Below are 13,684 nucleotides of genomic sequence, written 5' to 3'. Positions count from 1 at the left end.
GTGCACCACAGCTGTCAGGAATAACTTGACTGCCAAAGCTATTGGCAACTGGTCACTCACACACACACACACACACACACACACACACACACACACACACACACACACACACACACACACACACACACACACACACACACACACACACACTGTAGTCAAGATATAGGGATGGGCAGCCTTGGATAAATCAATTACAAGGTTTAGTGTCAAGTTGAAGGCCACAAGGAGGGCACCATGACTACATCCCAGCAGCAGCTACTACTAAATCAGCCGTCTGCACCAGCAGATAGTGCAGACACCAGTGGAGCAGGCAAAGAGCCTGAGAGGACAGGGTGAGGACGCCTGAGCTGATGTCCTTATTTGCTTGGGGGGAGAAATACTGTCTCATTAGCCTTAATGGCCAAACCTGACGTTAATATGGCCCTTTGTGCTTATCAGGAGAACCAGCAGTGCGGCCATTCTCAATCATCTGCTTACTCTGTTGACTTTGTCTTAGTTTCTTGCTCTCTCCCCCTCATAGTGTTTATATTTACATCCCCTCAAAAGCCATTTCTGTCCATCCAGGTGGAGTGCTGTTGAGTATGACAGCAAACTGCACTCAGCTAAATGCTAAATGCCTAAATGTGCGCTATGGTTCTGACTGATCTTTAAGGAAAAAGTTGGTAATTTAAGGGAATTCATTTGCTGTCTTTTTGGCGTTGTTTCCAATTAAAACCGGATTAAATGCTACATCCCGCGCTGATATGGGACAGTAGTGTTGTAAACTCTTTGTGTCACCAGTTTACATAATGTTATTAATGAAAATTGACAAAACCAGGTTCAAAAAGTAATGGATTTCCCATTTAAATGACAGGCTTTCATAGGACACTACCCTCGACTGAGATTTAATGGGACAAAAGAGGAAGTTCATAAGGCAGTTGTACACAGGAGGTCAGTCAAAAGAACGGCATACACATGCAGTCTGTTTGCAGACAAAAATCCAAAAGCTGAGAAACAAGCCAAAATCAAAACCATAGAAAACAATAACAAAACAAAGAAAAGATGAACCCACATGGACAAACCAGAAAAGGAAGAGAAAAATCTTTGTAGTATAAATCTGCGAGACAAAATAACATAATCATGGGCGTGTGTGATGAGTATCTGTGATAATAATCTAGGGAGGACACACAGAGGCAGGAACTAAAATGAGATATGAATTTCAACAAAACAAAAGATACAACAAAAAAAGTGATGTGTAAAGATTAACTGGATGATACATTTGACCTTATTAAATACATTCAGGGGCGTTAAGAAAAATAGAGGTTATTGCCCAACATCTATTTCCAATCGCAGTTGCTGAGTCACTCACTGCTGAGTCAAGTTATTTTCTTTTGACTCCCTTCAGCCAAGTTCAGCCTGACACCAGACAGCAGATAACTTATGCCCATGGTTTTTAAAAGAGGGGCTAGGGGCGCTGGTAGCGCAGTGGTTGGGGCGCGCGCCCCATGTTTGGAAGCTGTGGTCCTCCAGGCGGGCAGCCCAGGATCGAATCCAACCTGTGGCTTCTTTCCTGCATGTCATTCCCCGCTGTCTCTCTACCCGGTTTCTGACTCTGTCCACTGTCCTATCTCTCCAATAAAGGCACAAAACGCCCTAAAATAGATCTATAAAAAAAAAGAGATGTGTAGTGTTTGGGTTTTTCATTTACTTTTAGTTAAGTAGTATAGCTTGTTCATACAACTGCCCATTCTTTTGATTGATTGGTTCAAAAATGGGTTCTGCGATCTGAAATAACTCTGAACTAATGTTTCTTTTATTCATACTGAATGATGTTCTTTGTAGTTGCTGATGCCAAGGTTTCCCCAAATGTTCTTTAGTCTAGAGGTGTGCCACAGGGGTCAGTTCTTGGGTCAATTTTATTTTCGTTATTCATTTTTCCCTGAGGAGTGTTCTATCAGTTTGGTTGTGTTTCCTCATTTTTATGCTGATGTTACATGTTTCTATGTACACGCTCAGGCTGGTGATGTCATTAATTTCATTAGTTTGCGAAAGTAATCGTCTGGGGTTAGCTACTAAGTGTTTCAAAATGTCTCCAATTAAATCACTTTTTTGGTAATGGTTATTCATGCTTTTGTTTTCTCTCACTGATTATTGTAATGCTTTTTATATCGGCAAAAGCCAAGAAGTTGTTACCTGGTTACTCCAGAAAAAATTAAGATTACTTATAACCTCTTTTTTGTTCTCACAATGAATAGCATGCAACGTTTTCATCAAGATGGTTCACAATAGTAGTAGTTTCTATTATACATTGCAAATGTCCCTTTTCCAGTGCAGGTCAGACACACCATTGTTGAAGAAACTGAAGAGGCTGGCATTTAAATTCAATGTAGATTGCAGATACATCTTTTGCTTTATCAGGACAGAACACAACACACCATGGTCTGATAGTCTTTGTCTAGATGTGTGCACTCAACCGATGAGTAAACAAAGACATGCAGAGAAAGAGTGAAGTGCAGACCTGCTGTTGTGCATATTGGGACTGGGGTAGTAGTAAGAGTGTTGAAAAGCATTATGTTGTCTTAGCTCCTCAATAAGCTATTTCCTGTAGGCTTTTACTGATTCCTTAATCTCTGTTTTGTTCCTAGAAACACAGACTGCTTAATTAATATTTCCCCTCTGTCTTTCTTAATGCCTCTGTCATTTGGAGCTGTCCAAGGTGCTGAACATTTTGCTCACACTTGTTTCTTGTCTCTTTCTATTTTTATCAGCTCATGTTACAGTTGATGCTTACTAAAAAAAGAAAAAAGCACATCCTCCCTATTTCTTTCTTTGCTTTCATTTTTTAAATTTGAAGGTTGTCCATGATTCCAGCTGCACACAGAAACAGCCTACTTCTTCCTAGTGGAGTATGTAGTAACACTCTCTGTGGGGCTGTCCATAGTGCTGAACCTCAAAAGTTTCAACATATATTTTCTTTCTTTCTGAGATCCTTTCTATTCTCTTTCTTTCTGAGATCCTTTCCTTTTGACATCTAACATTTATAGAACACATACGCTGTGTTGTCAGTGTTTCTAGTTTTTCCACTTAATTTGGCAGAAAATATGCTTGTATTGGTTGGTGGAGAAAAAGGGGGAAGTCAGTTCCCATGTCAGTCAGACATGCTCACACAAATCTCTGAGCTGCACGCGGTTTATGTATTCAAGCTTATTGATTTGTTTGCCAACTTTATACTGTACAAGTAGAGAGCGGGACCAACTCTCCGAATGGGACTTTTTCTTTTTATTGAAAATGGATCAATCGTAGGGACTGACCAGCGCCTCATTACACAGGCTCCAGTGCCTGTACATAATTACTGTAACTGGCTTGCAGCAAACACAAGTCGCCGTAAATTAGGGCTGTTATAATGGAACCAATTGCTTGGAAATGGAACGACCGACTCTGGTGAAGTTAGATTCGCCTACACACCATGCAGTCATGATGAATGGGCTGATTACGTAGTCAGGTAATATCAGAGCGAAGTAGCCGTAAATTAGGAGGACTTAAGAGCACTTATTTTGCCGCCTGAGCTCTCTCTCTCTCTCTCTCTCTCTCGCTCTCTCTCTCTCTTTCTCTCTCTCTCTCAGTGACAAGCGTCAAAAAATACCACCCAGGGAGCGAGGAGCAGCAGCTTTCCACGCAGCCACACTCAGCTCTTGTCCACAATCCTGTGCGTAAATTACAAAACTCCTCTTTTTTTCCCCCAGACGAAGTCACAAGGAACCGAGATGACAATGAAAAGAGCTTTTTTTCCCCTGTCCTGATGGTTCAAAGTAATCGATGCCAGCGGGCTGATTTGACTCCACATGTCTGAGGGGATAGTAGCCTACTCGGTCAAGACGCACCGGTATCAGCCTTCTTTGGGACCAAAATGAGAGAGAAGATGTGGATATTTTACAGCGCCGACAATCCAAAGTGTGTGTTTTCTCTTTGGAATCAGTGGTGTTGGTGTTACGCAGCGCTGGTGTGTTTATTGTTCTCGCCTGTCAGGACGGATGAAGGGTGTCCGTCTTCCTGCGTCTGTGCCAGAGACTCGGGGACGGTGACCTGCCGTGACGGGGAGGACACCGAAGTACCGGGAGACATACCGGAGTGGACGTCCACCTTAATACTCAGGGGGAGAAACATCTCAACTTTACAGCGTGGTACGTTCATGATCAACGGCTCGGAGTTGGAAATTACGACACTCTCGCTGTCTTACAACGGGATCCAGGCCATTGAACCCTACGCCTTCTTGGGACTCCCCCGGATGCACTTATTGGATCTGAGCCACAATCAGCTGGAGTCTATCTCAGCTCGGGCTTTCCACGGGTTAGTCGAGCTACGATCTCTTTACCTCAATTACTCGATTTTACCTGTGGCCACAGCGCAGCTCTCAATTGCGCTCAGCACACACAGTCTGCGCCACCTCCACAGGCTGGAGTTGGCGGGAAATGGTCTAAAGTCTATACCCTTAATGAGGTTAGATATCTACAACCTCCACGGGCTGGTGCTGATAAATAACTCCTTAGAGAACATCGGGAGTGAAAACGTCACAAATTTGTACCAGCAAAGGCGCTTACGCGTCTACCTGTCTTTAAACCCGTTTCGGTGCACCTGTGAGCTGGAGGCGTTTTACTACTGGCTGAAGAATTCCTCTCAGTGCCCGGATGCTGGGCGGCTCCTGTGCAGCGAGCCCGAGGCCAAGCGGGGGATTCCAGTGGAACAGCTTCGGGAAGAGGACGTGGATTGTATGAACGAGAACCTAGAGGCGGTTTCGTACGTGTTCCTGGGGATAGTGTTGGCACTGATCGGGGTGGTGTTTCTCATGGTGCTCTATCTCAACCGTGGAGGCATCAAACGGTGGCTCAACAACATCAGAGAGGCGTGCCGAGACCAGATGGAGGTCTACCATTACCGCTACGAGCAGGACTCAGACCCCAGACTGGCTAATGTGGCAGTTTGACCCGCTGAAACATGAGGCCAGGACTGCATGGTGAGAGGACATAGAGAACGACTTTGAGCTGAGAAGAACTCTATGAAAGCATATTTAAAAGATTCCTCTCGGACCACTATCAATAGTTTTTTTTTTTTTAAGTTTCACTCTCAGCAGCAGACTGGCCAATGAACTGCAAGAAGCCCTCTCACTGAATGAAGTACACACAGCCAAAGTCAGTGAAACGGCAATACGGTCAGTGTTGCGCCACTGACGCTTCCAAGCAGTGTTGTAAATACTGTACATAAATAGCTTTTCATGCATCATGTTACCTTACTGTTTGTTTGTCAGACTACCTGTGGTATTATTTCACTTAAGTGACAAATAGGCCATAAGGGCTTTTAGAATTCTGATTTGTAAACAACAAACTGAGAACTGCAGCCTCTGTAAGCAGCCTCTGTAAACAGCTGCAAATGAGTAGTCTACATTCATGAAACCCTGCAGGGAGAGTCAGGTAGAGAGTCTGTTTCTAATGCACCAAGACGGAGTATTATGCAAAGTGAGAGATGAGAGAAAAGTGGTGGAGAAGGGGACTGGAGTTGAGGGTATCCTGTTGGAGGGCCATGTTAGTTCAAGCAGGCATCATTTTTCATCATCCATGGCACAAGTTACAAACCTTGTTTTTATGAACAGCGCTTTGATCCTGGAAATAGCACAAGTGTGTATCAAATGACTCCAGGTCAGTTTATCAGAAGCGGAGGAAGAGGAAGAGACAGACTCTAACCATGCATGTGATTGTTGTAGGCATAAAAAAACAACTTAAACATTAATAAAAGGTCAAAGAGAAACAGAGAGTTAGTCGTGTTCTTTATGCCAGTTCATTTTAGCATCACTGTTGAGAAATGTTCATGCAGAACCTTGCAGAACATTTTTAAAAAGTAGAAATGTTCTCGTTTGGAATAAACTGCTTCTTTTTTTTTCAATTTGCTAGATGATGGTGTAAGAAGGACATTTTTAAGTGATCTCAATGTCAGTAAAAAAGTCACATCGTCACCGCCTCTGGGCTCAACACCAAAGGTCTGAACTATCATCAGCTTCTTTTTTAAAAGCACAGAAGCCTGGCAGAGGTTTGAACAGAGGGACAGAACAGGAAAACATGGCAGTGTTAGTCTCATCAGCACTGTGACTAATAAAGCGTGCAGAGTGACATCCAACCTGCAATGTCACTATCTCTCCATGGCCCCGAGCTCATCAAATCTTTTTACTAAAGGTCTACATTATGATCAGGGGGATTTGGGAAACCAAGGTCAAGCTTGAAACGCTGGCAAAAACACAAGAGGGTAAGAATGTGTGTGAGAATATTCATTTCAGTTATGTGTGTTCATCTAAGCAGATCACAACTGACACACGACAGGCAAAAAGTAAATCAACAATTCATATTTAAATACCACCAAATTCAAACAAAAGTTATTATCTCATGACTCGTCACATAGAGAGCAGGTCTGGGCTGTGCTCTTTGTACAATTTACAAACAGACAGACAAGAGGAAATACAGACAGCAGCAAAGTAAAAAAGCAAATAGTAATGGTAGAAATATGGCTAAAAGTAGATGAAGTGTGAAAACTGCCATAATTTAAAAGGGCTATTTGTTTCTGAACAAGCAAAAGCAATAGTAATTCTCCCTTTTCTTTATGAAACATGACTCTCGAGGAAATAGGAAGTGAAAGTGAACACGAAAACAATCAAATGGAAAACAAAACCATCCAAGCGGAAGAAAGCTTTCCATAAAAAAAAAAAGTATTTTCATCTGCACTCATTTTACAGTTCTTCCAAATAAATGTAATACATACTAGATGTGAATCAACAATAAATTCATAATCTACAGTAGACTTTAATGTACAGCTGTGTGAGGATAATTTGCATGTCTTTTGGCCATTAAAGATTCAAATATTTTTTCTTTGATTAACTAAAAATGTGTATTTCAGTTGAACCCTCAATGGATAGACTGATCTCTGATTGCAAATGTTTAATCTTATTTTCCATGTTAAGCACTCTTGGTGAATGTATTTTACTGTGTCAGCAGTGTTCAAGTCGACATTACATAACAGCGACATCTGAATGTGAGACATTGTCACTTGTTATGTCAGATGACATGGCAGTGTACCGCACTCTGGCGTGTCGTATAGTGAGGATGATGAGGAAGCAGAGTTCAGGGGTGAAAGTGTGTGGACTTAAATCATTTTGACGTCACACTTGTTAATGTTTCTTCAGAAATGATGGTGGAGCTTGAACAACAGAGCTCCTCATGGTCCCAGAGAAATGCTTGAGAGCTTTCAGAGGAACAGAAAAGACATCCATAATAGAAAACTTTAAACAACCATTTATAAGGGAGAGTTGAGGTATAAGTCAGAAGACACAAGGTGCAAAAACAGAGGGCTGAAAAAAAACCTGTACAATAAAAAACATTAACATGATGTGCAGGTTTGTATGTGTTTGTGTATGCATTGGTGTGTTGTATGCATGTCATCAGCAACAAGAGTTTAGAGCCATGAAATCCTGAGTCTGCCCACAGCCTAATACTAATGTTAACCCCCTGTATTAAGCGGCCCTCAATGACAATACCAAGATGATGTTGAGCAGGTTTGATATTTTACATGTTCGACATCTTTGTTGAGAGCATTAGTATGCTAGCTATATAACACTTTACACTGAGCAGCTCCCGGCTAAAATGACTGAGTTTGGAAGGTTTGTGGTTAACGTAAACATCACATTTAACCATTTGAATGCAGCAGAGAGAACTCCCATGATTCCCCGCCAGCCTCCACGTCATCTTTTGTTATTACGTTATTGAGAGCCCCCTGGAGGCGGATTTTACAGTGCGTTTAAACCAAAACAAACTTTTGTTTGGCGACACCTCCGCTATTCTGAAGCCTCCAGCAGCACACTTTCAATTTAGTGGAAACTGCTGGTGAAAAGGAAATTGAACAATTTCTCACGTATCACTATTTATGTTATGTTGGACTTCTCTCCCTGTGTTGGAATTTGGGATATAAATACAAAGGTAAGACAACAAAATATTCAGTTATGTTCTGTAGTCAAAGAAAAAAGTCAAAACTGATTTTTCCAAAGTATTCAGGCTTCAACCCTGCTCTCTGTGACCACTTCACTTTACTTTTCATTTATTTGTTTCTCTTACATTTTTCTACATTCCTCTTATAAATACAGTATTCTTCGAAGACTTCTTCTTTGCCCTACTCGCCCCTTCCATCGCTCCCTCTCTCTCCCCGCTCTCATCTCTCGCTCCTCTTCTTCCAGGTAAATGACTTTATCCAGTTGAGTGACTTTGTAAGGACGCAGGGACAGGGTTTAAGCTGAGCCAAGCGAAAAGGAAGAAACTCAAAAAGAAAGATAAAGGGAGGCGAGTAGAGAAAAGATTCATTATGCTTCTTTAGTCCAGGCACCAAATGCCCTTGCCTTGAGCAGAGGGATGACTCATCCTCTTGCTCTATATACAACTGTCTGGGAGGTTGAAGCCCAACTGCAAACTAGGGGCAATGTCTTTAAGTGAAGGTCAAAATATTAACATCACTGTTGAATAGCTGAGCTGATTATATCTTGGCATTTGAACTTTAGGGTTCATTTTTAAATAACCGCCATTTTCCTCCACTCACACTGTGTGAGTGTCTGAAGTAGCTGTAAAAAAAAAAAAAAACCCTAGTCACAAATAACTAAATGCAAGGAAAGTTTATTCACATGTCCATGTGAAAGAGACATCATGTGAAGCAGTTCCTGATGTTGTGAGGGAGGAGGAGAAGTAGAGGTTTTGGTGTGCAGGAGGAGATTGAGGGTAAATAATGCTTAAAACCCCAAGTTACACCCAAGTGAAACTTTCTGTAATATTTTAAAGTTTAGGTCTAACCCAAGTAACATCTAATGGTAAAGGATGGTATTGGGCTAAGGGCAGAGCATGTAGAGCATTTTGAAAACCATTGGAGGGGAACTACGGGCTAATGAACACGTCTGCCAGGAGCAAAGCCGACTACAAGTGGATGTGATGTCATATTTCACTTGTCTAACTGATTTTCCGCTATCGCTGCCTGACACAAAACCAGCGAGCAGAACGCTCTCCTTCATCATAAAGTACACTCCTACTTTGAAGCATACGTCTTTCACACTATGTCACAGCAATCAGAAATGTATGGCTGTTCTGTCTCAGCTTTAACAGAAGTTTTCGCACATGCTCTGAAGCTCTTTTCATAAGCTTTGCTTTTGACTTCTCCTGGGTAATAGTACAAAGCACACGCAGCGTGAGGGATTATGGTTTAAGAAACACAGAGGATGAAAAATGTTGCTTCCCTTGAACAGCTAATTCCCTCTTCTTCTCTTTTTTTCCAGATGGGTTACCACAACATAACAATCCTTAAATATTGTTGTGTCTGTTTTCTAACACATGCTGGAAATGAAAACTTTGTGTTGATTAATGGTGGTTAAATAAAGTCTGACTGATTTTATGTTTTAGTTCTTTATCAAAATGTGTCTACATACCTCAAGTTGGCATTATGTAATGACTTATTCTTTGTCAAGACTTGTCAAATACTTTGGTTATCTAAAAGTGTATTTTACTTGTCCATGCAAGAAAGTATTTTTTGCCTACCAGTACTAATGTGAAGAACAAGAATTGCGGGCAAGCAACATTAGTTCTACTTATGGTTGTCAGGATACCAGAATTTTAAACTTTAAAAGCATAATAAACATGGATATGGAGACATGTTTCCATGGCAACAAAAAATAAGGCTCCCAAGATTGGGCAATTTGTTGTTTTAATTGACAAAAACACACTCCTGTACAGTGTCTAATTGCAAAAACAACATTCAGTACTGAAATGTTGTGAATGTATTCATGAAATTCAGACAGTGTTCTTTCTCTTTCTCTCACGGAAGCTTTGGGTTTAAAATATGACTGACGATCTGTACATTTTGGTGCATGCAGGGAATCATTTTAAGCAAGGATACGGCTTGGAGCAAGGGCAACAAAATATCCCGACTTGAAATCAGTAACCTGTGCTCTCAAGGCCATGTCATAGAATAAATAATGGAATAAAAATAGGAAAAACTACCCATACTTTTTAAAGACTTCACATTACAAAATGAATAAAAGATGTCATTAAATGTCACACCCATCAGATTTATTTCACAAAAGTCTCCATTCAACTTTGACCAGATTCTGCAGGAGGATTCCTCCTCAGAGGAGGAGCTGAGGTGAGGTCATAGAGTGGACCCGTTACACCTCTGTGACCGCACACACAGTTATGAAAATGAGTCAGCGCTGTGTTCACCTTTTAATAAATACCGATAAGCTACAAACAAATTCAGTACCATCTCTTCACAGCAGCCTTAATGACTCGTTCTAAGTGTGGACCCCCATATGTTCTCCTTCCAGCTTTAATTGCTAGGGGCTCCTAATAAGTTCTTAAGAGATTAATTAAGCTTAAATTTAAACAATAAAAGGTTTGTTTGTTACAGGCAAGGTCATTTGCCAGCATTCAGTGCTAATGTCATGGAGCTCATTAGAAAAACTCCCAGGAGTCAAAAAAGGCAGGAGTGAATCCTTTTGTCTCGGGGTCAACGTGTCCTGATGGAAGATAAAAAAAAACATGTTCAAAGAAAACTGAGCTCTTAGTTTTCCATTTATAATTGTTTTCTTAGGTGTGTTTTGATAAGACAGCAAAGAAGACAAACAAACTCTCAACGATATTGTGTGAGACAATGAATACACATTTCAATAATCTCTTTATAGTTAGAACAATAAGATGATACATGAATCTAATATTGCTCCTGCATAATAATTACATTTTCTAGGTTCATCTGCAGAGTAATTACAAACCCTGGGAACTAATATATTCTACAGTCTAATGTCTGGAGTCTGATATTGACCAGCAGAACAGATTCTGTTTTAACAAGCTGTACAGGTATCAAAAATCTTTAAACAGATGAAACCTTTTAACCTGCCTGAGAAGTAGTCTGTGCGTGGAATGAGTGTATGAGAAACATACAGCGAGAGAAAGTCCTGACCTTAATCTGTGCCTGTAGGTCAGGCCTTAATATCTCAGATTTCACACGCCAATTTTAATCATACTTCCCCAGCAAGGGCTCAGGTGCACATTGGGGATTACATCGTTTGGTTAATGAGAAATATCCTTCACATAGCAGGTTAGCAGAATGATTGAAAGAGATGACACCGATGCTCAAGATAAACCATCACTTTCACACACTTTTCATCACAGACTAGGTCGACTGCCAAAGACTTCCACAACAGACGGATAAGAATGTTTGAGAGTAAAGCCAGAGAAGCCAATGGACATAAAGATAACCCTTTGTTTTTTAGGTTTAGACGTAAAAATACTGGTTTAGGAACTGATCATGGTTTGAGGAATTAAACCAAACACAGGTAGTAACCCTGATTTGGTTAAAACGAAAATTTCATTTTCTACATGACAGTTTCTTGTTGCATTTGTTTTGGACTTTTGCATTTGTTTGTTAATTTTCATCGTTTCTGAATATGCTTCACTTTTTTCTTGAAGTAAGTCACTGCGGCCCTTGCCAAGCCTTCCCCTAACCAAGAGGTTGGGCCTTTCTCAAACCCTCCAAACCACACTTTCACACTAATGTCTGCCACAATGAATGCGGTCCAAAACCTCTGAGTGTGCAGACACAGTGGACTGTTTAGCCCTCCAACAGCCAGCCTGCACTGATGCTGATAAACTGAATATGGGTTTATTGTTTGTCATAGAAGATGCTCCTAACATGAATGTTTCATGTTGTAACCTGGACAGACCAAACCTCTTTAAGCTAAATAGTAGTTACACAAATGTCCTCATCTGCATTAGTATGAGATGAGATGAGATGAGATGAGATGAGATTCAACTTTATTGTCATTACACATATACAAGTATAGAGTAACGAAATGAGGTTTGGCATCTCACCAGAAGTGCAAATAAGCAGAAAGTGCAAGAATCTGTGCTATGTACAAGTAATTACAACATTTACAGATGTAGACTAAAAAAACTGAATTATTGGGTATATATGGCTGGATTAATGGGATGCTATAAATATAAATAAATGCTATAAATATAAGTATATTCTATAATATACAGATTAAGGTGCAGTGAATAATATGGGAGTAGTATGGGAGAGTTTGTCCCAAAGCTTGTCACTGAATCTAACCCCTCCATTTTAACAAAGGATGCTTCATGACAACAAACAGCGTTCACTCCAGAACGGAGTGGTTATGGGGAGAGTCCGCTTTGAGAAACACCCGTTATATCAACTTTAATATCTACAAACCATGGTTTGACCAACTTTCCTCCTCCCCTTGTGGACTTCCTTCTATCCTTACACTTCCTCATTTGATTTACTCTTTTGCTCCGTAGATAAAACCTACTACTATCACTAGAGATTGCCATCTAGCAATTTACTGATACGAATCACTGTGAGCTGCTTGCACAATCTATATGACCATATTTTTCAAATGTCGGTCTGTGTTCCGCCCTGCCAACATGCCATTTATCAAAATGTGTATCTCTATGAACTGAGAAGTCCTGCAGAGCCAAATTTCCTTCATTTGTCAATACAAATGCGTGTGCCACTTAATAAAAAAAACTTTATCCACAGCAGTGTCTACAAGCTGCTGTCTGTGTTTCTGCTTTACCCCTCAGCAGCTGCTTTGCTGCATCGAGACGTTAATTAAGCATTTAGCAGCTGGGCTGTCTTCTCAAGGACAGGAGGAAATACAACCAGAAACTCCATCAACACTTGAAGAAATGTTGCAGTTTCTGAGGTGTAAATTAACACCACATTATTGCAAGATTTGCTAATCCACATATGGTACATTTGACAAAACACACCACTGTGGCTTGATTTTAAAAACTGCTTCACATATATAATTCAAGATATCCTTTTTCTTTGTTTGTTTTTAATCACTGTAACACTTCATGGAATGATAAAGACTATGAACGCCCGACAACAACTATTCATCTAAAGAACAAAATGTTTAGTGCTCATTAAATCTCACCCTCATTAATCACACTCTCAACTTCTGCAAGCGCTGCTAATTATCTCCCAGTGTGTCTATTTGAGCCGTGTATATACAGTATGTGATGGGCAGCTTATCATTCAAATGTCTGTAAAAAAAAAAAAAAAAAAAGTGCAGTCTCAGCAGTTTGAATATTTCATGCTGTCCTTCACTTGAGAGAAACAGCCGATCCCCTGACCGGTCATAACATTGGCCCGTTACCTCAGAGAGAACAGCACCTGCTTCGACAACCTGTCCGTCACTTTCAAAGACCTCTGTCCTCTCAGCACAAGCTTTAGGAACATTTGAAAAGTTTTATTTTTTTAACATGCTACCACATCCATTCAAACAAGCCGTTAAAATACCATACTTGAAGATATTCACAGATTTGTATTTGAATTTTTAGTTTTGTCCAAAACACCGCTAGATCAGAAAAACTCAATAACAACAGAACTCCTCTTTCCCATCCACCCTGCAGTGCAAAACTGATGCACACATCTCCATCGTTCTGTGTGGTGATTTATTCAGATGAGAACAACCTTGTTATATCATTTGTTATACATCTGAGTGCACACAAATGTGTTGCCTCCATGATTGACCTTATCATACATTCTCCAAATTGTGTACTACTGCCCTCGTGTGGCCACAGTGAATCTGGACAAAGTCACCTGGCTGCTGTTTTCT

The 13,684-nt window shown here is 40.6% G+C and overlaps 1 protein-coding gene across 1 annotated transcript; it reads left to right on the top strand.

Annotated features, from left to right (window-relative positions):
* The first annotated feature begins 3,602 nt into the window (after window positions 1-3,602).
* On the top strand, window positions 3,603-7,392 carry waif2 (Wnt-activated inhibitory factor 2). The gene has a single exon (XM_061055066.1). The coding sequence runs from the start codon at window positions 3,887-3,889 to the stop codon at window positions 4,958-4,960; it is 1,074 nt and encodes a 357-aa protein (XP_060911049.1). The 5' UTR covers window positions 3,603-3,886; the 3' UTR covers window positions 4,961-7,392.
* The last annotated feature ends 6,292 nt before the right edge of the window (window positions 7,393-13,684 follow it).

Source organism: Labrus mixtus, chromosome 14 (assembly GCF_963584025.1).
Source record: "Labrus mixtus chromosome 14, fLabMix1.1, whole genome shotgun sequence".
Taxonomy (NCBI): domain Eukaryota; kingdom Metazoa; phylum Chordata; class Actinopteri; order Labriformes; family Labridae; genus Labrus; species Labrus mixtus.
The sequence above is the reverse complement of the archived record's forward strand: the minus strand, read 5'-3'. Positions and strand labels throughout refer to the sequence as shown.

Excerpts from the sequence above, each read along its gene's own strand:
- waif2 (XM_061055066.1), top strand. The coding sequence starts at position 3,887 with ATGAGAGAGAAGATGTGGATATTTTACAGCGCCGACAATCCAAAGTGT.